The sequence below is a fragment of the Mus caroli genome, unplaced genomic scaffold (genome assembly GCF_978045245.1).
Source record: "Mus caroli unplaced genomic scaffold, Mus_caroli_1 scaffold_8, whole genome shotgun sequence".
Taxonomy (NCBI): Eukaryota; Metazoa; Chordata; class Mammalia; order Rodentia; family Muridae; genus Mus; species Mus caroli.
Window position 1 is genome coordinate 141153468 of NW_028227263.1, and position 22647 is coordinate 141176114.

At 51.9% G+C, this 22647-nt stretch overlaps 2 protein-coding genes across 7 annotated transcripts; both read right to left on the bottom strand.

The window, feature by feature from the left end:
• Positions 1 to 91: 91 nt before the first annotated feature.
• Positions 92 to 18732, bottom strand: Ssc5d (scavenger receptor cysteine rich family member with 5 domains). Its single transcript, XM_029479207.2, has 13 exons — positions 18244 to 18732; positions 17475 to 17783; positions 17093 to 17206; positions 16748 to 16861; positions 16076 to 16384; positions 15272 to 15589; positions 14667 to 14828; positions 11507 to 11824; positions 8389 to 8946; positions 7993 to 8307; positions 7590 to 7757; positions 2038 to 2202; positions 92 to 1353 (listed from the first exon to the last, which is right to left on the bottom strand). Exons 1-13 carry the CDS (start codon positions 18266 to 18268, stop codon positions 92 to 94), a joined length of 4137 nt encoding a protein of 1378 aa, XP_029335067.1. The 5' UTR covers positions 18269 to 18732.
• A 1024-nt stretch (positions 18733 to 19756) lies between these two features.
• On the bottom strand, positions 19757 to 22359 carry Nat14 (N-acetyltransferase 14 (putative)). 6 transcript variants are annotated; one of them, XM_021168881.3, is made up of 3 exons: positions 22080 to 22359; positions 21389 to 21508; positions 19757 to 20818 (listed from the first exon to the last, which is right to left on the bottom strand). In XM_021168881.3, exons 2-3 carry the CDS (start codon positions 21458 to 21460, stop codon positions 20270 to 20272), a joined length of 621 nt encoding a protein of 206 aa, XP_021024540.1. In that variant the 5' UTR covers positions 21461 to 21508; positions 22080 to 22359; the 3' UTR covers positions 19757 to 20269. The 6 variants fall into 6 exon arrangements, with proteins under 6 accessions (XP_021024540.1, XP_021024539.1, XP_029335924.2 ...); XM_021168880.3 differs by having other exon boundaries at positions 21389 to 21511; positions 22080 to 22357; XM_029480064.2 differs by lacking the exon at positions 22080 to 22359 and adding an exon at positions 21811 to 21890 and having other exon boundaries at positions 21389 to 21511.
• Positions 22360 to 22647: the final 288 nt, after the last annotated feature.

A 22647-nucleotide genomic window follows, 5' to 3' on the forward strand; every position in this document is an offset into this window, starting at 1 on the left:
ACACTTTGATTGTACACACTTTGATTGTACACACTTTGATTTTACACACTTTGTTTAAGAGTATCTTAAGCACCGTGAACTTCAGAGTGGGTCACACATCTCCCCTCAGAGGCCTCTCCTCCTCCTCTGTGGTGGTGGTCATGGGCACAGGAGTGCTGGGGGGCCAGGCCACCTCTGCTAGCCTCTTTACAGTCTCACTCAGCTGCCCCAACCCCTGAGCAGCCTCTACCAACTGGGCTAGACCCAGTGCCAGGACTTGGCGCTCCTGCCGGTCCTGCTCCAGGGCCCAGGTCAGTCTCTGCAGCTGGTGACCCACCTCCCTCACAGCACCCACTAGCTCCACCAAGGCAGGTGGCTCACAAGCCATGACCCTTACTGGTGGTACTGGGGACACACATGGCCCAAAAGGATCTGGGTTGTGATTAGGGGTTGGCCCTTGAGTGAGGTGGTCTGGGGAAGGTTGATCCGATGGGTGGGCCACAGAGGAGATGGGAAGGTCGGGGGTCACCATGGGGTCTGAAGCTGAATGTAAGGTCTGGCTTCTGGGTGGTTGGAAGGCATCTGTGGATAGTGGGTCCAAGTTTGAGGCTGGAGAGGGCCTGGAGGGGCCAGACTCCGAGGCTAGAAAGAGCTCTGGGCTCTGCATCTGGGATGTGTCTGTGGATGGGGCTTCCTCAAAGGTCAACTCTGGGTTTAGGCTAGGCTTAGTGGGAGAGGAAAATCCTGTCTTCCGGGAGGATGGAAGGGACTCTGAGGTAGGGGTGGCAGGGGTTGAGGTGGAAGGGTGAGTGTTGGTGGGAGGTTGAGGACTTGTGGCCGGGTGGGAGTTCCCGGGTTGCTGAGGGTTTGTGGTAGGTTGAGGGGCGCTGGTGGGGTGAGAGGCTGTGGATGGCTGTGTGGGGGTCCTGGTGTTCATGGGGAGGTCTGAGGAGTCAGAACTTCCTGGGATTACTTCAGGTGCTGGTGTTGTGTCAGATCCTGGAGTCGGCTCTGAGGTAGGAGAAAGCCTGCTCACTTCTGATAGCATAGAGGAGTCAGAGGCTAGCCCTTCAGGGGAGGTGGGTGCTGGGCTGCCTGAAAGCTCTGGGGAACGTGCTGGAAGCAAACTGGTATTAGGAGTGGACAAGGCAAAGGTTGCTGGGGAGGGAAGTCCTGGGGTGAGTGGAGATGGTTTGGGGGGGCTAGAGGTCCCCTCCTGCTTTGCGTCTGGGATGAGTTGTGGCCAGGAGCCAGAGGTCTGCCGTGAGCCAGAAGGCTCTGGTGAAGTGGAGGAAGCAGGGGATGAGGTGGTGTGTACTATCCTGGCTGAGGTGGGCAGCGGCCGGCGCTCAGGTGTTGGCTTCCTTGGTGAACCTGGAGTTGGAGAAAAGAGGGGCAGCAGATCGGTCAGAGGTCAGTCTGCCCTATTGCCCTATCTACGTATTCCGCAAAGTCCCTTGAGGAGATGACCAATGGGAAGGCAAAGATCTTCGTGACATCATGGGTCACCGGCAGACTTCACCAGGCCCTAGTGCCCCTCCTCCTCAACTCTTGCGAGGTCCCTGACGCCACCTGGTGGCCTATGCGGGGAACACACATGCCTACAAGTACAGAGTGGAGAAAGAGCCCAGGGGACCAGAAAGATGAACACGCTTTGGGATACGAGAAGAGTCCTAGGAAACACCCACAGTGAGACTCTATGTGCTAATTAACGTTCACTGTCAACTTGACAAGATTTGGAATCACCCAGGGGACACAGGTCTGAACATGTCTATATGGGAGTTTACAGAGAGATTTTATTGAGGAGGGAGAAACAACCATATCTATCGCTTGGGCTGGGGTTCTAAACTGAATGAAAAGAAGTGAGTTAGTCAGGCGTGGTGGCCCATGCTTTCAACCCCAGCATTTCAGAGTCAGAGGCAGGAGGAAGTGTGTGAGTTCGAGGCTGTCTCTCTGCTTGATCTTTGAAGTAAGAAGTAGGTTACCCCTGGGAACTTGGAGCCCATCTCTGTACCCCAGACACATACTCCCCAGGCCTCTTCTTTGCCCATGCCTCACCTGTGTCTGCACGAGCCCTTGGAACTGGAAAGGGGTGGCCCGGACTCTTGCTGGTGCTAGTGGTAACTGTGGATCCAGGCTTGGTTGTGGTGGGGGTCCCCTTGGACAGACCCCGTCCTGAAGGTGTATCCCACGTCCAGGAAAACTCATAACCGCCCTGGTCATCTGCAGATGTGTGAGGAAGAAAGTTGGGCCCTCCCTCCCACGTTTTCCTGCTGCTCATTACCACAGCTGACCCATCATTCAGCCCCTCTACAACCTACGTCACCTTGGCTACCAGTCAGGATGCTCTTGGCTAGTAAACGCAGAAACTGAAGAGGTTATCTCATAGAGCAAATGCATGCACTGATTCCGTTCACAGCAATATTTTTTTGACACAGTCTCAGGTAGCTCACGCTGAACTTGAACTCATGTAGCTGATGCTGGCCTGGAATTCCAATCTCCCTTTACATCTTAAAATGACATGTATTTATTAGTGCATGTGTGCCTTCCACCACATGTGCTCCAACAATACTTGGCAGGTTTGTCACCAAGTACCTTATCTACTGAAGTATCATGCTGTCCCAAGCAGCCTTTTTTAAGCTATAGCACACACATACACACATGCACAAACATAATACAGTTAAAATAAATAAATAAATGGGTGACAATAAATAATTAATAAAAAGAAAAAAAAATTCCTGAGTCTCATAAATACTTAGAATACACAAACCTTTCCAGGATGAATCACAGGGGAAAGACTAAAGACACGATTAAGCCCAGAGAAAGGCAACACACTCCGGGCTTTGACGAAGGAAGGGGCTGGAGCTGGAAAAGTCAAGAAGGCAGATCTCCTCTAGGGATCAGCCCTGCCTGATCTTAGATCAGTGAGACCCATGAAGTCTGACCTACAGAAGATCAAGAACATGAGCCACTAGATCTGTGATGATGTTCTAGCAGCCAGAGAGATCCATGGAGGCCCTTCTTAGAGCTTAGAGCCTACCCTTGCTGAGGTGAGAGAAATGGCTTAGTGGTTAAGAGCATCTTTTGGGTTTCCAACCCACACTTTGGGCAGCTTACAACTGCCTGTAATGCCAGCTTTAGATCGGATGTCCTCTTCTGGTCTCATTGAGCTCTGTGTGTGTGTGTCTGTGTGTGTGTGTGTCTGTGTGTGTGTGTGTGTAGCTTGGCTGTTCTGGAACTTGCTATATAAACCAGGTTAGTTTCAAACTCACATAGATCCACATACTTTGCCTCCAGAGTTCTGGGATGAAGGGTGTGCACCGCCATGCCTGAACCACAAACAAGTCCTTAAGAAGAATCTTAACCATGTGACTGTGCAGGTTTTCTCCCACGGGCCTTTGGTCACTTGAGAATTCCCTTCCTGGGAACAGTGGGTAAAGTTGTTCACTGTACATCCTGATGACCTCAGTTATACTCTGCCAAAACCCACTTGGTGGAAGTAGAAAATGGAAGCTGTCCTCTGACTCCACACATATGCCATGGCACATGAATGAATGAATTAAACAACACTTCTCTTTTTGCTCTCCTCTGCTGAAGGATAATATCACATTTCTGGAAGGCCTTTCTTGATTTCTCTTCTATAATCAGTACAACCTTGGGATCCTGAACCTATGAACTGTTTCAGTAAGCAATGTTTTCTGTTATAGGTGATGACACGGGCCTTCTGTACATTGGATTGGAACGTGCAGTCACACAACTTGCTCCAGTCCTTGTGGTGTCTGGACTGGAGTCAGCTAAGTGAGTCAGAGCCCAGGCTTGTGCTTTGAATGGCAGCACACTTCATCCCAGTACAATGAGGGAATGGCATTAGGTTGGCATCATGATGCATGCCTATAATCCTACCACTGGGAGTTCAAGGCTTGCCTGAACTACACAGTGACTTCCAAGCCAGCTTAGGCTATGGAAAAAGAAGCTCTCAGCAGCAAACAAGAGCCAGAAGATAGCTCAGTTTGTAAATTACTTGTTTTGCAAACACAAGGAACGGAGTGTGAGCCCCAGAGCACACATTTAAAGAAAATATAAAGCTGGGTGTGCTGGCTGCTCTTGCAATCCTAGTGGTAGGCAGACAGAGACAGGGCTATCTCCCAGGTTTATGCGTCACCAGCCTAGCCTCGATGTTGAGCTTCAGGCCATTGTCTCATAAAAACAAGGTTTAGATAGTGCCTGGGAATAGCACCGGACGTTGTCCTCTGGCCTCCACACACACTGTCCACACATTGCAGAGACACACACAAGCATTTACATACAGTTATACCTACATACATACCACACACATATATACATAAGACACATATAAATTGTTTGAAACAGTCTCATCCTACTACCACACCTTCTTCTAACCCTTGATACATAAAATTGTCCCAAGAGTTTGCTTGTACAGTTTGTACTTCTAATTTATTTGCCCCGCTCCCCCTACAAGGATCCCCCTGCCTCAGCTGTCTCTGCAGTGGGCAGTGCCTCGCCATGCGCTCAATTCTACCACGAGGGGGCGCTGCAGGACAGAGAAACTGCCCGAATTGTGTGGAATGTCTGGAAATGCAGCTACACTTGAACAAGGAACGGGGTCTCTAAAAACTCACTTCTGATTCCAGCATTCTAACGATCAACCTCGATACCAGCAAGAGGTACTCCTGGCTCCACGTTATACGTTCCTGAAGTCGGCTCCCTAGTTCAACTCTACAGGTGGGGAACAGGGATCCTGGTGGCCAATCAAAATGTGCTGCACCCGTGACGTAAGGAGGTGCTAGGCAGAAGAGCAGGTACCTACCTAGGCAGGCCTGATTGTGCATGCTGGGTTCCAGAAAGGACCGATCAGTGGCAGGCAGAGGGACATACGGAGAGAGGCAAGGAGCATTCAACAGGTGTATGCAGAGAGAAATGAGGGAGACAGAGAAACAGGGGTGCGAAAGGCAGCGGGTAGGACACAAATAGTGTCCTCTCTCACTGAAATGAGAGCCAAGAGACACAGAGAAAAAGGGGGAGGGGGAGGGAGAAAGGACTGAAGCTAGCAGAATTAAAAAACAGAAAGTGTGACTCAGAACATGGCAGTAGCTGACTGAAAAGAAGTTGGAGTTTGCGTGCCTGTAATCCTAGCATTGATGGGTGCAGTCAGGGGATCAAGGCCAGTCTCGGGTACATAGAGAAGCCCAGCTTGAGCTATAAAAGAACAGCTCAAAAGTGGGGAGGGGCAGAGAAAAGTAAGAGAGGAAAAGGAAGGAAAGAAAGAAAAAGAGGGCTGGTGAGATGGCTCAGTGGGTAAGAGCACCCGACTGCTCTTCCGAAGGTCCAGAGTTCTAATCCCAGCAACCACATGGTGGCTCACAACCATCCGTAACGAGATCTGGCGCCCTCTTCTGGAGTGTCTGAAGACAGCTACAGTGTACTTACATGTAATAAATAAATAAATCTTTAAAAAAAAAAAAAGAAAGAGGAGAGAGGGCTCAGCAGTTAAGAGCACTGACTGCTCTTCCAGAGGTCCTGAATTCAATTCCCAGCAACCACATAATCTGTAATGGCTCACAACCATCTGTAATGGGATCTGATGCCCTCTGCTGAGTGTCTGAAGACAGCTACAGTGTACTCATATACATAAAATAAATAAATCTTAAAAAGAAAAAGGAAATCCTGTCTCAAGAAGGGGAAGGGAGGAAAGAGGGACATGAATGACAGGTGGCTGGAGTAATAAATTAGAGACAGGGCAGATGAGATGGATCGGCACCCAGCCTGACAATTCTAGTTATATACCTGGAACCCACATGGTAAAAGGAGAAGACTGACTCAATGCAAGTTGTACATATATACACACACAAGCACGTGCACTTGTGCACACTCTCACGCATGCACACACACGAATCCATGCATGGAAGTGTACACACACACACTCGTGCATACACACATACATATGAGTGTGTGTGCGAGCACACACTGTGGCATATAGCCCCGAGCACAGGTGTGTATGCACACACATATACAATCAATCAATCTAACAAAGAAAAAGGAAGGAAAGGGGGAAAGCTACAGAAGGGAGGAGATAAAAGCAGAGGGTCTGAAAAAGACAGTGGAGGGGGAACCCAGGAAGGAAAGAAGAGAGGAAGTCACGTGAAATACAATGAGTGACAGGCAAGGTGGTACATGCCCAGTGACCCGAGGGCTGGGGAGGTGGAGGCAGGGGGAGAACAGGAGTTCTAGGCCAGCTGGGACAACGAAAGAAAAAAGAAAAAGCAAACTACTGAGAAATGGGGTGAGATGGTGACTTGAAAGGAAGATACAGGGGCTGGACAGATAGTTCAGGCTGTTCTCCTGGAGAAGCCAGGTTCAATTCCCTGCGCATGCCCGTCTGTAACTCCAGTTTCAGGAGCACTAGTGCCCTCTTCTGGCCAGGACTCTGGTGCCCTCTTCTGGCCTGTGTGGGAACTGTATGCACATGGCATAGACATGCCTACAGGCAAAAACAACCATACCCATAAAATAATAACTTTAAAAAATGTAAAAGGTGTGGAAGGAGTATAGAACTTTAAAGAAAAACTGAGGAAAAAAACAAGAGATACTGCACTGGGAAAAACAGAGTACTAAAGAGGAAAAGAGAGTGGGAACGAATCCAATGGGAGAAAGACACCAGGAGAAAAGCAAAATGGAGTTCTAAGATGTAGCTGATAAAGTGAAGAAGTTGGTAAGAAAGGAAAAGTTCACAGGCAGCAGAGTGTGCAGGAGTAGAGAGATCACCCATGGGAGCCATAGGAACAGAGCTGGATGGGAGATGACAGAGAACATGCAGGGTGGCAGCTCAGGGGCCAGGGTGGATGGAGATCCCCGAGTTAGCATCAGGGATGGGAGGACACAGACCATAGCAAAACAGAAGCCATGGAGAAACAGAAGGACTGATAGATGTCATGTAAGGCACTGACCTTCATGGGTGGGGCTGGGAAGGGCAGGAGTTAGAACCTGTGCTCCAGGAGGGTCCTGTCTGTGTCTGACCTAGAGCCTGACCAGGACAACGCATGGACTGCCAGACTGGGTATGCGTCTGCTGACTGTGGGACCATGTGCTTACAGGACAACCCTGAGCTGAGGGCTCTGGGTCATTCCTGCAGATGCTCTGGATTGAGGGGCCGCTGCCTGGTCGATTTGGTAGGCTCAGTACTAACTGATGCCCTCTGATCGCTCAGAGCCACATGCTGTCCCATTGCACTCTGGAGAAGAGGAATACTGTCAAGCCCAGGAGTGGAACACATTTAGGCAAGCCTGCCAGGACATGGAGGCCTAGGCTAGCTGTTAGAGAGATCTTTATGGCTGACCACAGTAGCACATATGTTTGTACTGCCAATACTTGGGAGGGGAAGACAGGAAGTTCAAGGCAAACCTCAGCCACATAGCAAGTTCAAGGCCAGTCTGGGATACATGACATAGCACCTCAAAAACAAAACAAACAGAACAAAACCGGGTGGACACCATGGCCCGGTGGGTAAAGGAGCTTGTGGATAGAGCTCCACCATTTTTCCTCTGACCTCATCACACATGCCTTGGCATATGCACCCAGGTTGAGCCCCTCACCCGTGTCTGGAAGGCTCTGTGTTGCTGGAGAGAGGACTTCAGTGTTGGTAGTGGTAGCCCAGGAAAGTGAATGTCCAGGCCGCGCAGCCTCTGTGGTCCCTTTGGTCAGGTCCTCTCCGGAAGTAGGGTCCCAGGTCCAGGAAGGATAGTCGTCATCACCCGTGTAGCCTGGGGGAGAGACAGGTAGCTTGTGCCTCTTCCTGCTAGCTGAGGTCCTCCCCCCTGGGCTTCCCTTCCCTGCCAGAATCTCCCGAAGTAACCCTTTCCTGTTCTCACACTAAGCCCCCTCCAGCCCGCTCCTTAGACCTTTAGACACCAACGCCGAGTCCCCTCTAGCCCACTAGACGCCATTCTGTCCCACTCTAACTCCACCACCTCGGCCTCCCTCGCTGTTCCCTGGTACCAGTGCAGGTGAGCACAACGTCTTCTTCGTGGTCACAGTTATGCTTCCCCCATGCCCCCGAGGGGCAGTCACTCAGTGACATCTCACTTCCTTTACAGCCCATGTCATCCAACCAGATGGGCCCAGTGCCAGGGCCATAGTGCGTTTTGCCTACTCGGGGCCGGACCTTTCCACAACCCAGCTCCCAGCAGGCCACTGTGGCATCACGGATGTCCCAGCTGTCATCACAGACTGTTCCCCAGAGTCCGGCATGCCACACCTCTAGCCGGCCAGCACACCTGTTGGGCCCATCAGCCAGACGAACCCGGAAGGGACCTGGGGGAGGTGGGAGGCTCTCAGGTTAGGAGGTACAGGGCCACCTCCCTGTCCCCACCTTTTTAACTCTCTACTACTCACCTGATGACACAGGGACTCCAGCAGTTGGGGTGGCAGCTGGATCTTGGGATGATTCCAGAGAGCCTTCTGTGCTCTCACCCGATGGCTCCAACGAGGTCTGAGGGTTTTCCGTTGTGGTGGCCTCAGAGGTCACTTCTTGGGGACCTTGAGTGGACCGTGACAGCACAGGCTCTGAGGTCCATTCCCAGGGGGCCCTAGGGGTCAGCCTTACAGTGGTATGTGAGGTCTGCCTGTGGGGGGCCTCAGTGGTCAGTCTCTTTGGTAACTCAGAGGTGCGTGCTGTTGGATGCAGGGAGGTTGGGGTGCCTGGGGCCCTGGAATGTTTGGTGGTTGGCATCCCAGGGGGCTGAGTGGTTGGTCTCTTTGCATTTTTAGTCACCCACTTCTTGGTACTCTTGGGAGCTTTCCCTGGAGCCTTTGTGGGTTTCTGTGGCACACTGGAGGTGAGACTGGCTTTGGTAGTTAGCTCTCCTGGGAGCCAGGCATCCTGATCTCTACCCAGCCCAGGGAGCCAGCTCCAACTGAAAGGGTCTGAGATGGTATCCAGGCCGGGGGTCCCTAGGAGACGGGGAGGGAGGAGAGATAAGATCATGGGGGAAGGCCTCTTCCTATCCTGCTAACCCATACCCTCCGCCCTCGTTTCACTTAAGAAAATAGAAGTCTGTTGGACTGAAGAGATGGATCTATGGCTAAGAGTACTTGCTGCTCTTCCATAGGACCTGGGTTTGATTCTTAGCACAGACATAGTGGCTCACAACTGTCTGTAACTCTAATCTCAGAGAGTCCGGTGGCCTCTCCTGGCCTCCAAGGACTCCAGACAAGCACGTGGCGCACAGATCCACTTGCAGGCAAAATACCTGCACACTTAAAAACTAAATAAAGGCAATCTAGACTGTGTGCTTGTCCCCTGACCATTTCGAGCATGTCTACAGTGCATTATTCCCTGATTATCTCTCTCACCCCTACCTGCCTCTCTCCCCTCTTCATAACCTTGGGTTTTTGTCATATGATCCATCAAAGGCCATCTGTGTTACCGATGGATTAAAACTGTCATTAAGAGCCTGGTACAACAGTTAAAGCTACTTTGAGATCCCATCTCATCCCAGTCAGAAAACTATCATCAAGGAAATAAATGACAGCCAATAGGAAACAGAGTCCTCCTTCACTCTTAGTGGGAGTGTCTAGTGGTGTAGCCACTCTGGGAAGCTAGCATGCAGATTCCACAAAAAGCTGGGGCTAGGGGCTGAAGGGACAGCTCAGCAGGAAAGAGTGCCATACAAACAAATGCATGTACATGGTTAAAAATAATAAAGTCATTTTTTTTTAAAGTCAAGGAACAGGGAAACGCAGGATAGCTACTCCACTCCTAGGCACACACCCTAAGGCAGTGGTTCTCAACCTTCCTAACACTTGACCTTTTAATGCAGCTCCTCTAGTTGTGGTAAACCCCAACCATAAAAGTATTTTTTGTTGTTACTTCATAACTGTAATATTACTATGGTTATGAATCATTATATAAATAGCTGATTATTCCAGGACTTAAGTGACCCCTGTGAAAGGGTCCTTCAACCCCTAAAGGGGTCACAACCCATGAGTTGAAAACTGCTGCCTTAAGGGCCTCATCTCTTAGTAATGTATCAGCTGCATATGTTTTTACTCTTTGAGACAGGAGCAAAGCTGTCCAGGCAGGCCTTGAACTTGTGATCTCTTACACCATCTCAAGTAACTAGGATTATAGGTCTGCCCCGCCACGCCTGGCTTTCTTACACACACACACACACACACACACACACACACACACACTAAAGATTTACTTCTATTTGATGTATTTTCCCTGCATGAATATTTGTGTTCCATGTGAGTTCAGTGCCTGCAGCGGCCAGAAGAGGGCATCAGATTCCCTACCCACCAAGTAGAGTTAGAGAGCTGCCATGTGGGTGCTGGGAATCAAACCTGAGTCCTCTTCAAAATCAGCCAGCACTTTAAACCACTTAGCCCCTGTTTGTTTTCCCATGACAAGGTCTCTATAGCTCAGGATAGCCTTAAATTCATAAGAATCCTCCTGCCTCAGCCTTCCAAGGGCTGGTACCACAGGCTTGCTCTATTACCACTGCCTTTTCTTTCATATTCAGTGACCTCAAGAGTGGCATGAAGCCTACAAGCCAGTTCCCTGCTCCCCATCCTCCCGTGGCTCCCAGAGGAGACAGAGGCACTATCCTGATGACTTACTCTACCCTCTGAGTCACCAATATCTACATTCTGTCTCTCTGGTTAGGCCACCTAGGCAGTCAAGGACGAATCATGCCCAAGACAAGCTTGGGGGCTTTGCTTGGGGGCTTTGCCCTGGCTCTAGGAAGATGACCTCTAAGCCCTTGGAATGGTCTTGCCTGGTAAGAAACTCTTTATATGTTTAGGGGAGGCAGTTTGCACCATGTTAAGTCCATACTGACAATGTGATTTCTGAACAGCCCTGAACGTGGTCAATCAAGCCCCTACCAATAAACAAACAAACAAACAATCCCCGTAGACATCAAGACTAGCACATCTGGATGGCTCTTCTCTCATGTTGTCACACACCTGTTGCTGGGCTAATCCAGCAGTTTATACCTCTCCCACACACACCAGGACTTCACACCTAAACTCCATTCCACATGTGTTTGTTTTCCCTTGGCTGAACTTAACCTGCATCTTCAGTATATTGAAATACAACCCCACACACACACCTCTCTCATTTCTGGGAGTCCTTTAGCAACAGAAGGAATGTCAGTGTGGTTTCAGAGACCTCCCAAACACTGCTGGTTTTCAATAACTTGTCTGTGTTCCCCTTGCTCTCCATGAGGCGTGTTCATTCTGTTCTGAGCAACCAGCTCCTAGCTCAGTATCTAGCAGTGGAGCTGTAAAGCAGACCCCTATAAATGGGGGGAATGCACTGCCAGAATTCATGGGAATTAGCCCTCACTTTGGCTAGACATAGGCAATTTGAATGAGGTTATATGAGCTAAATACCCAATACAGAGCTGGAGCTTGCAGTACTCAGTCAAGTTAATGCCACCGTTAGCCTCCACTGCTTCCACTTAGAAGCCCTCCTAGAGCCAGTGGATGGCTAGTGCATCCTCACCAGTGCAGGTAACCCCGACATCCTCATTGTGGGCGCAATTGTGTTTCCCCCAGGAAGCAGCAGGGCATTCTGACAGTGAAGCCTCCGTCCCCATACAACCTACGTCATCCAGCCAGATGGGGCCTGCACCCCAGCCAAAGCGGCCTGCTGCGGGGTCTGGTTGCCGAGGCCTCCCACAGCCCAGCTCCCGGCAGACCACAGCTGAGTCTCTCACGTCCCAGCTGTCATCACATACTGTCCCCCAGCGTCCGTCATGCCATACCTCCAGCCGGCCAGAGCACCTGCTGGGTCCAGCCACCAGACGCAACTGGGGGGACCCTGGAATAGAAAAAAAAAAGAAGCAAGAGTCAGGGTCAAAGAGCCCAGATAGCACTCTGAGCCTTCATCGACCTGCCTTCTGCCTTCCTTTCTAAACGCCCATCCGCTCCCTCCGCGCTGCTTCTCCTCATCACCCTTCAGCTCAGGCAGCAGGCACTGATCGAGGTCTCTCCTGCACTGCACAAAGCCAAGCAGAGCTGGCTGGCTCCTCAGAAAGCTAATGTAGAATTACCATATGATATAGAAATTCCACTCCTAGGGATACACCCGAAATACATTGAAAGGGGGTTGGCGAGATGGCTCAGTGGGTGAAGAAGGCACCTGCCCTCAAGCCTGACAACCCCAGAAGTCTGCTCTGTGGGACATGTGTATGGCAGAAAAAGAGTTCTCCGACCTGCGTGTACTGTGGCATGTGTGCACACATGCACGCACGGAGATAAACATGATTTTAAGAACTTGAATGTATCTGTTAACATTTAATCATTTCATTATTATTAGAAATTCTGACTAGAGACATGCCTGCTCCTGACAGTACCCTCTTCATGGTTCAAAGAAGAAATTGAGCATCAAAACCTCCACATGGTGTTGCTCCAGTAATGGCAAGGTAACCACTAAACAAAAACTGCCCTATTCATCTACAGACAAAATCCTGTCCAAAGAGGACAAACAGATGTGGGCTAGTCAACTGCTAAGCTCTGCCAAGGCAGGGTAAGCTAGCCCCTCATAGTCCTGCTTTATTTCAAGGTCTGTCAGATGGTTCTGGGCCAGAAAGCAGAAGACAGATGCTCTGACATCTGTTATAAGAAGTTAGGGGCTGTCCAGGCAGGCAGCTGTCTCCACAATTTGTTTACGTTTTTGGAAGCTATGTTTTTCTGCTTCCTATATATTCAGGTTATATTTCTTTCTTTCTTGGATTTTCTTTCTTGGATTATGAGACTAGTTATAGTCTAGTTATAGTTATAGTCTACTAGTTATAGTCTCATAATGAAACGCAAGCTGTTTAGCATTGAGAGAGATGATATATATTTGAAAGGATGGTTTTCAGATGGTAATGCAAGCTAATATCAGAACATAATTCAAATATAAAAGTATAAACTCTTTGAGTTTGGCTGAATGGTGGACTACTTTATCTAACTGACAAATATGATGACCCAGATGTTACTTGTACATCATACTTTGTAATTTACATAATTGTTATAGTTGTGCTCAATTTATGTCTGAGATAAAAGAGCCCTGTTAGTTGGGTGAAAAGGGGGGGGGGAATGAAGTGGGTTTGGCTTAATGCTGCTTGTGTTATAATATTAATTTTGGTCCCTCAAACTGCTTACACAAGTATCTGCACACAAGGCAATGAAGGACCCGGCCTCCAGTTGAATCCAATTGGTAAATAAAGATGTCAACAGCCAGTGGTGCGATTGTGAGACCAATCAGGAGCACAGAGCAGGTACCACTACACTCTAACCGATATGTACCATGATACATGCGTACATGAACAAAGATAGACGTGATTCTAAAAACTTGAAAGTGTCTGTTAGCATACTCTTGCTGTAAATGCTATGCTAGTCACAATAACTCAAAGGTGCTCCTTAGTGTATCAACAGGTAAACAGAACATGGTAGCGACCTCTGCAATGCACTTTGAAATGCACAGTGCAGCCCAGGCTGGGCTCAAATTAATAATCCTCCTGCCTCAGCCTCTCAACTGCTGGAATTGCAGGAGTACCGTGCCCACTGCACCAAGGGGGTTATTTTATTTTATTTTTTAGAGTTTTTAAATATTACATTTATTTATTTACTTATTTGTGTGTGTGTGTGTGTGTGTGTGTGTGTGTGCATGTATGTATGCACAAGGCTGTGTGTATGCCACCACATGTATGTGAAGGTCAGAGGAAAAATTAAAGAGGCAGGGATCTCCATGCACAGTGTGAGTCCTAGGGATCAAATTCAGGCCATCAGGCTTGGTGGCCTTTACCTACTGGACCATCCTCTGGTCCTGAGAGACAACTTGTGTTTGTGTGAATGTACGTGTGTGTGCGTTCATGTGGAAGCCAGAGGTTGACATCATTCTCTAGCTTGGTTTGTTGTTGTTGTTGTTGTTGTTGTTTTAAGACAGGGTCTCTCGCTGAGCTTGGGGCTCACTGATTTGGCCAGACTGACTGGCTAGCAGGCCCCACGGATCTCTCCCACCCTGTGCTGGAGTTAGACATGTCCACTGCTGCACCTAGTGTTTTTTAATTTGGTCACTGGGGATCTGAATTCACATCCTTGTGCTTGCAAGTTAAGCACTTACCCAACTGAGCCCTGTTTGTTTGTTTGTTTGTTTGTTTGTTTGTTTGTTTGTTTGTTGAGACAGGGTTTCTTTGTGTAGGCCTGGCTGTCCTGGAACTCACTCTGTAGCCCAAGCTGCCTCTGCTTCTGCCTCCAGAGTGCTGGTATTAAAGGTGTGTGCCACCACCGCCTGACTCAAAACAATTCCTTTTTTTTTTTTCTAATATAAGTACACTGTCAGATTCCATTACAGATGGTTGTGAGCCACCATGTGGTTGCTGGGGATTGAACTCAGGTCCTCTGGGAGAGTAGTCAGTGGCTAGCCAGAGGACACTGTAACAGTTCCACCATAGAACCCAGACGTTAGGCAGTGGGCTCTCACGCCCACCCTCCTCTCCAGCTCAGGGCCAGCTACAGAAGGGAGAACTCTTACAAGCAACCCTGGATTTTAGGCTATCAGCAGAGCATTAATCAAGTACTGATATGAGCAAGGTTTGGGCTCTTCTTTTCTACCTTTCTTCCTGTAAGCAGGTTTCATGGAGACAGTCTTAGAGCTAGGACAGAGAGGGACTCACCAGCTTCGGGCCCAGGCTCTGGAGGGGCAGTAGGAGAAGCAGGAGGAGGCCAAGTGCCTGCTGGGCCTGGCATCTGACCCACGGAGGTAGACAGAGGCCTGCGTGTTGTGCTGTTGCTGTCCACTGCAGGAACTGTAGGCTGCACATCACCGAGAGGCATGCCTGGGGCAGGAAAGACGACATTAGCACCACCTCCAGGACTGCCTCCTACACAGGCCCAAGGCTTCCACAACTCTGAGCTGCAGCAAGAAGTGGATAGAAAGAAGAGGGTAGAGAGAGCAGGAAATGGAGGGAGTTTGGAGGTAAGAAAAAAGAGGAGGCACCTAGCAAGGCAAGATTGGCTTCCACTAGGAGCAAGGAAGTAGGGCTCACCCCCTCATTATGAACACCAAATACCAAATAATATCCAGTACCCCTTAGGGAGACCTAGTTACCCCTAGTTAACTTGGCATAAGGTTTCACATAAGAATATGAGATAGGGAAAGAGGGAAATCACACAGGAAGTAAAGGCTGAACTGGGACAACACTTCTTTCCCATCCAGTCCAGTGACCAGACACACACAGTGTCCCATCCTTCCCCATTGACATCACCCATACACCCTTACCATCACACACGGCCCCAGCATCTTCCCGATGGTGACAGTCGTGCTGACCCCAGGGCCTCGCAGGACAGAATCGCAAGGCTGTCTCATTTCCTCGACATCTGAGATCATCCAGGATGATGGGTCCAGTCCCCTCTCCAAAGAAGGCACCCCCTGGGGCGGCCAGGGCACCCCCACAGCCCAGCTCCCTGCAGGCCACAGCAGCATCACGAAGATCCCAGGCATCGTCACACACCGACCCCCATCGTCCACCATGCCACACCTCCAGACGGCCAGCACAGCCGTGGGGACCATCAGCAAGGCGTAGCCTGGGTGCAGAACCTGAAACAGGAGGACAGACTGGGTCAGGGTGATAAGCGGTTAGGATGGATGAGTGCCTGCACTTATACCAAGAAGGAAAACTAGAGCAGGTTTGCAAGGGTCACATTACTGGTGTGGAAGTCTAGGGCTGTGAGTAGATACTGGGTTAGACCAGTGAAGAAGCAGGATGGGTGCTGACAGGGAAGAAGAAGGCTGGAGGAAGGGAAGAGGGACAGGGAGCGAGGGAGAACGAGAGGAGCAATGGAGGAGGAAACACCCAAGTGCCCTTCCATGGCCCCTTACTCTTGGTCCCAGTTTCTAGTTGCTCCCTCAAGAAAGCTGAGGCCCAGCAGGCTAAGCCTCTCCCAGAGAATGTGTAGAGAGACAGACCTGAGGCTAGGCCTTTTACTGCTTCCTGGGGGAGAGAGGAGCTGAGATCTGAAGAGTGGGCAGCCGCACATACATACATACATACATACATACATACATACATACATACATACATACCGGTGCAGACCAGCCCTGCATCCTCGGTGTGGTCACAGTTGCTCCGTCCCCAGGGGCTTCGGGGACAGTCCCGGAGGGCCTCCTCTCCTCCTCCACACCCCACGTCATCCATCCACACAGGTCCCTCACCAGGTCCGAATCTGGCACCCCCAGGGGCGGCCAGCGCTCCCCCACATCCCAGCTCCCTGCAGGCCACCGCTGCATCTCGGAGGTCCCATCCATCATCGCAGACAGTGCCCCAACGTCCACCGTGCCAGACTTCCAGGCGGCCAGCACATCCATGGGGACCTGAGACCAGTCGCAGCCGCTCTGGGGAGGGGTGGGGGAGAGGAATACAGCCAGGGAAGATGGGAGACTGTAAAAGGCTTAGTCTAATGTCAGCTTGGAGGGGGCAGCTTCCTGTTTGTTTACAACTGGGGAAACTGAGGCCCAGGAACAGCAGAAGACTGCCAAGTACCTAATTTAGAAAAGAGACTGGCCATCCCCCTGGGTCTCATAGAGGAAGGATAAAGAAGAGGGGGTGGCCAGCCCTGACTGGATCTGAAAGGGCACTGTGAACGCTGGTCTCCTTAGAGAGTCACAGGCTGAATGGAGGTCTAGGGTCCTCAGTTTGGCAGGGTCTAGGGTCTCGTAGCACACAGATCAGAAAGACAGGGAAATGTAGAGCTTTACCTTGGTGGGGAGCTCCATTTGTCAGTACAGGGGCTCGGGTGGACTTGGTCTGCTTGGGTGGCCGGGGGTTCTTCTTCCGGGGGCCATTCTGTGAGCTTGCTGCTGGTTGGGGAGCTAGGAAAGTGACACATGATCAGGAAGTCAGGATCTGAGCTGGTCACTCTTCCTGACTCCTTGGCATCTGTCTTGGGATTCTTTTCTGAGGGTTTGAAAGATTTCTGGACAGAGGATTTCTGGGTAATGAAGGAGACTAGCTTGCCAGAGAAAAAAGTTTGCAGGATAACCCTTCCCCCATAGCTGAGTCCGACCAGGGTGCGGGATGGGAGGCCTGTCCTCTGTGCTCACCGTGAGTTATAGGGGGCTCCTCTGAGCTGGGGCTTAGCTCCCCAGACAGTGCCAGCCATGAATCCCCATCCAGCAGGGACATTGAATCTTCTCTAGAGTTAGCTGCACGCTGACCTATGGGAGAGGACCAAAGTTATGAGACCAGTGATGGGGGGAGGAGTAGAAAGGTCATTTGACCCCTGGGACAGAAGGACCTGGATGCCTGAATTTCCTGTGGTTCAGAAATAAGTGCTCATACGCTGGGGGTCCTTGGGAAGGGGGCACCTGGTCTTATAGGGATCTGGAATTGGTTACTGATTAGCTTCTAGACAACTCAGATCTGCAGGAACTAAGGGCAGGGTTCCTGGGGCCATAAGCATAAGAGGAATTTGAATCTTTTTACCTACACAGACGACGCCTGCATCCTCCTCATGAGAGCAGATATGGGCCTTCCAGCCCCGGTGGGGACAGATACCCAGCTGCCCCTCATTGCCCCGACAGTTCAGTTCACTGAGCCACACAGGCCCAGTGCCCTCCCCGAAGAAGGCACCCCCAGGGGCTGCCAGCGCCCCTCCACAGCCTAACACACGGCAGGCCACTTCAGCATCCCGAAGGTCCCATCCGTCATCACACACGGTGCCCCAGCGCCCGCTGTGCCAGACCTCCAGGCGTCCTGCGCAGCCATGAGGACCATCAGCCAGGCGGAGTCGCTCTGAGGGATGAAGGAAAAGCTGTGACCCCACACAGGAGTACTGTTGGCTGGGGGTCTACGGTGACACCAAGGCAGGGGGACTACCTTACAAGCTACCACCAGGAAGCCAGCTACCCTGGAGGCTGGAACCTGGTCCCAGACTCCCAGATGCAATGAGAGGAATGTCTCAGAGATGCTGGGGGCTGTGTGGAAGGATACTGTGAACCAGGGAATTCAGGCATCCCAGGCCCCTCTGCCCCAGAAGGGGGTCAAATGACCTTTCTACTCCTCCCCCCATCACTGGCCTCATAACTTTGGTCCTCTCCCATAGGTCAGCATGCAGCTAACTCTAGAGAAGATTCAATGTCCCTGCTGGATGGCAGCAATGTCTGGGGAGTGGAATGGGAGTAGCAGAGACCAGAAGGAGAGAGAGGGGAGGCTTGGAGCAGGGTGAGGCCAAATGTAGAATCAGGACACTTACCTATAGCCTGGATCCCCACCAGCATTGCTGCAAAGGAGGTTGGAGGGGACAGAGTGAAGGATAAATCAGAGGGGAGGGGTCCTTCCCCCAGTGCAGGCTCCCAGCCTCAGTACAGTGGGAAGCACCCACTCACATACAGATTCCTCACACCTCTGAGTCAGAAACCCCACTGCTGGAATGGACTTTGGGTGGAGGCTGGGATAAGTTACAGGTCCCTGGGGTGGGTGGGGCCCCAGATGCCTGACCCTTGAAGACAGGACTGGGAACCAGATTGAATGGTGGGAGTGATAGCGCTACAGAGTACATGACAGGGCAACAAAGGGCAGGTCACTTGAGCTGCTAGGCAGGACATGCAGAAGGCTGGGTCCCTGAGGGATCAGAGGGGCCAGCCAGATGTCAGGATATCACACTGCACCAGGGACCAGAACAGCCTCCCTCGAGTATGAGCCCCTAAACTGGAGAAGCTAACGGGTCAGAGGTGAGGGTCCAGGCCCCTAAGGTGCTCCCCCTCCCCCAAGGAAATGGATCACTCACCAAGGAGGCAGGCCAAGCCCCTCATGTTTGCAGAGTCCAGGGGCAGGGGATGGGGGTGAAAGGGGAAGGAGGGCAGGAGAGGGGAGGAGGAGGCAGCCAGGGAGGGAAGGAGGGAGGGAAGTGGCTGCTGAGGAGCCCTGGACAGCTAGGAGCAGGCTGGGCTGAAGGCTCTGCCAGGAGGGAGAGAGGCTGCAGGGATGCAGCAGGGGACAGGAGGGGGAGGGGGCTGGCCACAGCTGAGGCTGGAGGGGGGGGCGGTGGGCAGGCAGAAGGGAGGTGTTCAAGTGCAAACACCCACACTGGAGGGAGGCGGCCAGCCAGGCTCCAGAGGGCCACGTGCTCAGAGATGCTTATGGGGATGGCAGCTCTGGGAAGGGGCAGGCCTGGGTGTCTGGGGGACAGGGCTGAGGGCACACCCTTCTGCCTCCTCTTATTGTCCAGCCAGGCAAGTAAGTGCAGCTGGGTGTGGACAGATTTTGGGGAATCCTGCAGTAGCATGAGGGCCTGAAGCCAGATACTAGGAGGGACTTCCTAGATCAGGAAAAGAAACTGAAAAACTCCTGTCCATTTGTCATCCACTGTGGTAAATCTGGATGGGAAGCTCCCAGTGCCTATTCGAGAAAGGAGTGTCTGAACTCATTACCAGTTCCCAGAACAAAGGTATGGAGGGTAGAGAGACTAAGGGGTCAAGGCTTCTGTCTGGAGGGGGTGCACACACACACACCAGGCAGCTGTGAGGGGGAAAACTTTGGTAATGGGGAGCATGACTCAGAAGGCCTGGCAAAGACCGGCTGCCGCTGTGAGCTCACTGCTTCTCCTCTTCCCAGCGCACCCCCCCCCAACACACACACACACACACACACACACACACACTTCCCTAGCAATTAATGTCAACTTCTTTGGAGAGGAGGAGCCAGACAGAAGGAGGGAGTCTGGAGAGAGCAGCTGGAAAATGCATCAGACAGAAGACAGGCACACAGAAGTTTCAGGGTTTATTAACAAACAGTGTAAAAAACCAGATGGGCTTGGAGACACTGTGCTCCCGGCCCCACCCACTCCCAGAAGATCTTGTCCCCTTTGGGAGTTCCCTGTCACAGACTCTAACTCTTAGAGTCTCTCTCTCTCTCTCTCTCTCTCTCCTCAAATCTCCCTTCCAGACCTCAAACACAGGCAGCGGGGGCTTTGTAGACCCAGAACCAGACGTTTTTCAGTGCATACAGACTGGGGTGGTGGGGGTGGGGCAAAGGAGTGGACACGGTGACCTCTAGTGGTCCCAGAAGACCAAGAAGGGATTTGTTCTACTTGAGTTTAGAGTCCTCATTGCATCTGGCAGGCACACTGTGGGCATGTAGGTCCATCAACCTCGGTGCTTCACTATCAGCCCAGCAGACTAGGTAGACACTGAGGGAGGGGATGTAAAGTGCCTGGCACACAGTAGGTGTTCTTTAGGTGCTGGTTCTCTGCCCATCTATCCAGTGGGCATGGTCTCTAATCACAGGTCTTTGCTGAATTCCCTAACCAGCATATAGCCCATGCAGCCCCAGCCTCCCTCTGCCTGGTAGCCACAGGCCTCCAATAACCCTGCCACCCCCCAAGCGGCTACAGCCACTGGGACCACGAGCCGGGCCCGAGGCTCCCCCATACTTCCAGCCCATGCTCGGGCTCGAGCCTCGGCAAAGGCCAGCAGCCTCCTGCCCACGCCCCTGCGACGGTGCCATCGAGAGACAGAGAGGCGGGTGACTCGGGCTCCATCCCCCACGTTGGCACCAGGGGCCAGAGCCAGGACTCCACACACATCGCCGGAGCCACGGACAGCCACCCAGGGCCCTCCCAGGCCGCCTGGTGGAGGCAGAGAGCCCCATCGGGCTCGCAAACCCAGCTTCACAGCGGCTACAGCCAGAAACACGGGCAGCAGGAGGGCCAGGGCGAAGGAGGCCAGGATGAAGCGCAGTCCGCTGCTGGCTGCAGCCAGGAGGAGAAGGGCTGGAGGTCGTGTCAGAGCGTGGAGGGCCACACGGTTTTCCGTGTCTTTTACACCAGCCTGTGGGTGGGAGTAGAGGCTCAGCCATTCATCACATAGGAACTTCCGAGGAAGGATTCCCAAGTGAGAAGAGAAGCCAGCTGATGGGGTGGTCCCAGTCTGGCCCATTGGGTGTTAAGGGCTGAGCGAATGAATGCGGTTTGCCCGAATGAAATGAATTGAATTAGGACCTGAGGCCCATGAGTCCGGATGGCAGGCTAAGGTAAAGCACCAAAGGAGACTGAGCAGGATAGGCAAAGTGAAGACATGGGATCTTCGCTGGAAGGTCTGGGGTGTGTGCGTGTCTGAGTATCCCTCATTTTGGGACTGGTAAGTGGGGCTGAATGGAGGTCAAGAGAGCTGAACACCCAGCCCCTCCCTACACCCTTCCAATTGCTTTTTAAAAAATGGCAGCTGAGGTTTAAGTAGGGAGAAGGCAGTAGAGAAAAGAGACCAATTAAAAACAGCTGAGGCGAAAATCCCCTCCCCCAGGACCCCCGAGCTCAGGCAGGTGGGCGGGGCTGGTGGAACCCACTTTGAATGGCCCTAAGAAGCTGCGCATGCTCACTGGTGCCCCTGCCGGCCTCTCACCTTCAGCATCTCCAGCACCAGGGGCTTCTCATCTTCCCTCATTTCCCGCACTGACAGGTGGTTGGGGGCCATGGTAGCCCCCAGGCAGGCCCCTCCCCAGAGGGAGCTGACGTTGTACACCTGCTGAAAACAAGTAGGTTGGTGTTAGGTGGGCACCTGAGTTCTAAGAGCCCTGGGAGGGATGGGCCGCAGTGTTTCCCAGATCGCCAAGGACCCTAGAGCATTGCCAAAGAAGACTGTCACAGTGGCAGGCCAGGTGCCTCCATACCCAGTGGGGCTCTGAAAACCGTCCCGAATCGTCCCCCACTCCGGAGAAGGCATTCAGTGATCTGCCTGTAAACTCATCCCCTATCCAAACTCCAGCAGCCCGTCTCCTGAAGTGGTCCCACCCCACATAGCAGAAACAGGGCTCTGCAAGGCACCTCCACGGGGTTGCTCGAATCCCTTGACAGTAAGGGAGAAGGGGGGCAGGGGCAGGAGAGGGTCACCACCGGAAGTGACGTCCACGCTCCCGACTGGAGGCAAGACCGGCGCCTTAGCAACTGTTGCCAAGCTTCCCCCACCATGGGGCAGGGGTTGGGAGTAATGGAGGAAACTGCGAGGACGAGGGGAGAGCTGTAACCTGCTGGAGGCCAGTGGAAGAACCATGGAGAAGGGGGGATGGGAGTGGGGGACAGAGAGGGTTTCTTACCCGGCCTGCCTGGGAGGATTAGCACAGCTCCTTTCTTGCTGGTCCTTCGTTGCTAAGCGACCTTAGCATCAGGAAGAGGAGGCGTTGCTTGTGAACCTAATCTCATTGGCGCTTGGGTCTTTGAGGGAAGGGATGAGGGTAGCATCAAGCATCCCCATCAGCTGAGACCTTATTCTCAGCCCGGAGGCACCTGGGGTATCGTTTGAATTAATAAGATTCCTCTACCTACCTTTCAGGTGAGGTAAGGGTGGTTTATAGAAAAGAAGTGGAAAATCCAGAAATTGATCCCTAACCCTCCCTGCTATAAGTACAACTACAGACGAATACATACAAAGGTTGGGAATGGACCAGAGAAATAGCTCAGGGAGTAAGAGAGCTTGCCAAAAGGAAACCCACATGACTGACTCCACTGTCTCTCTGTCCTCTGCAAGTGTCCCCGCCCTACCACCCCCAGCACAGTAAAAGCCTTAACAGTTTAAAGGATGGGGGAGCTGGACCCCTTTCCGGAGAAGCATTTAGCCTCCAAGTACAAGGCAAGTCACCTCAGAGCCAGGAAGCAAGAGTGAAG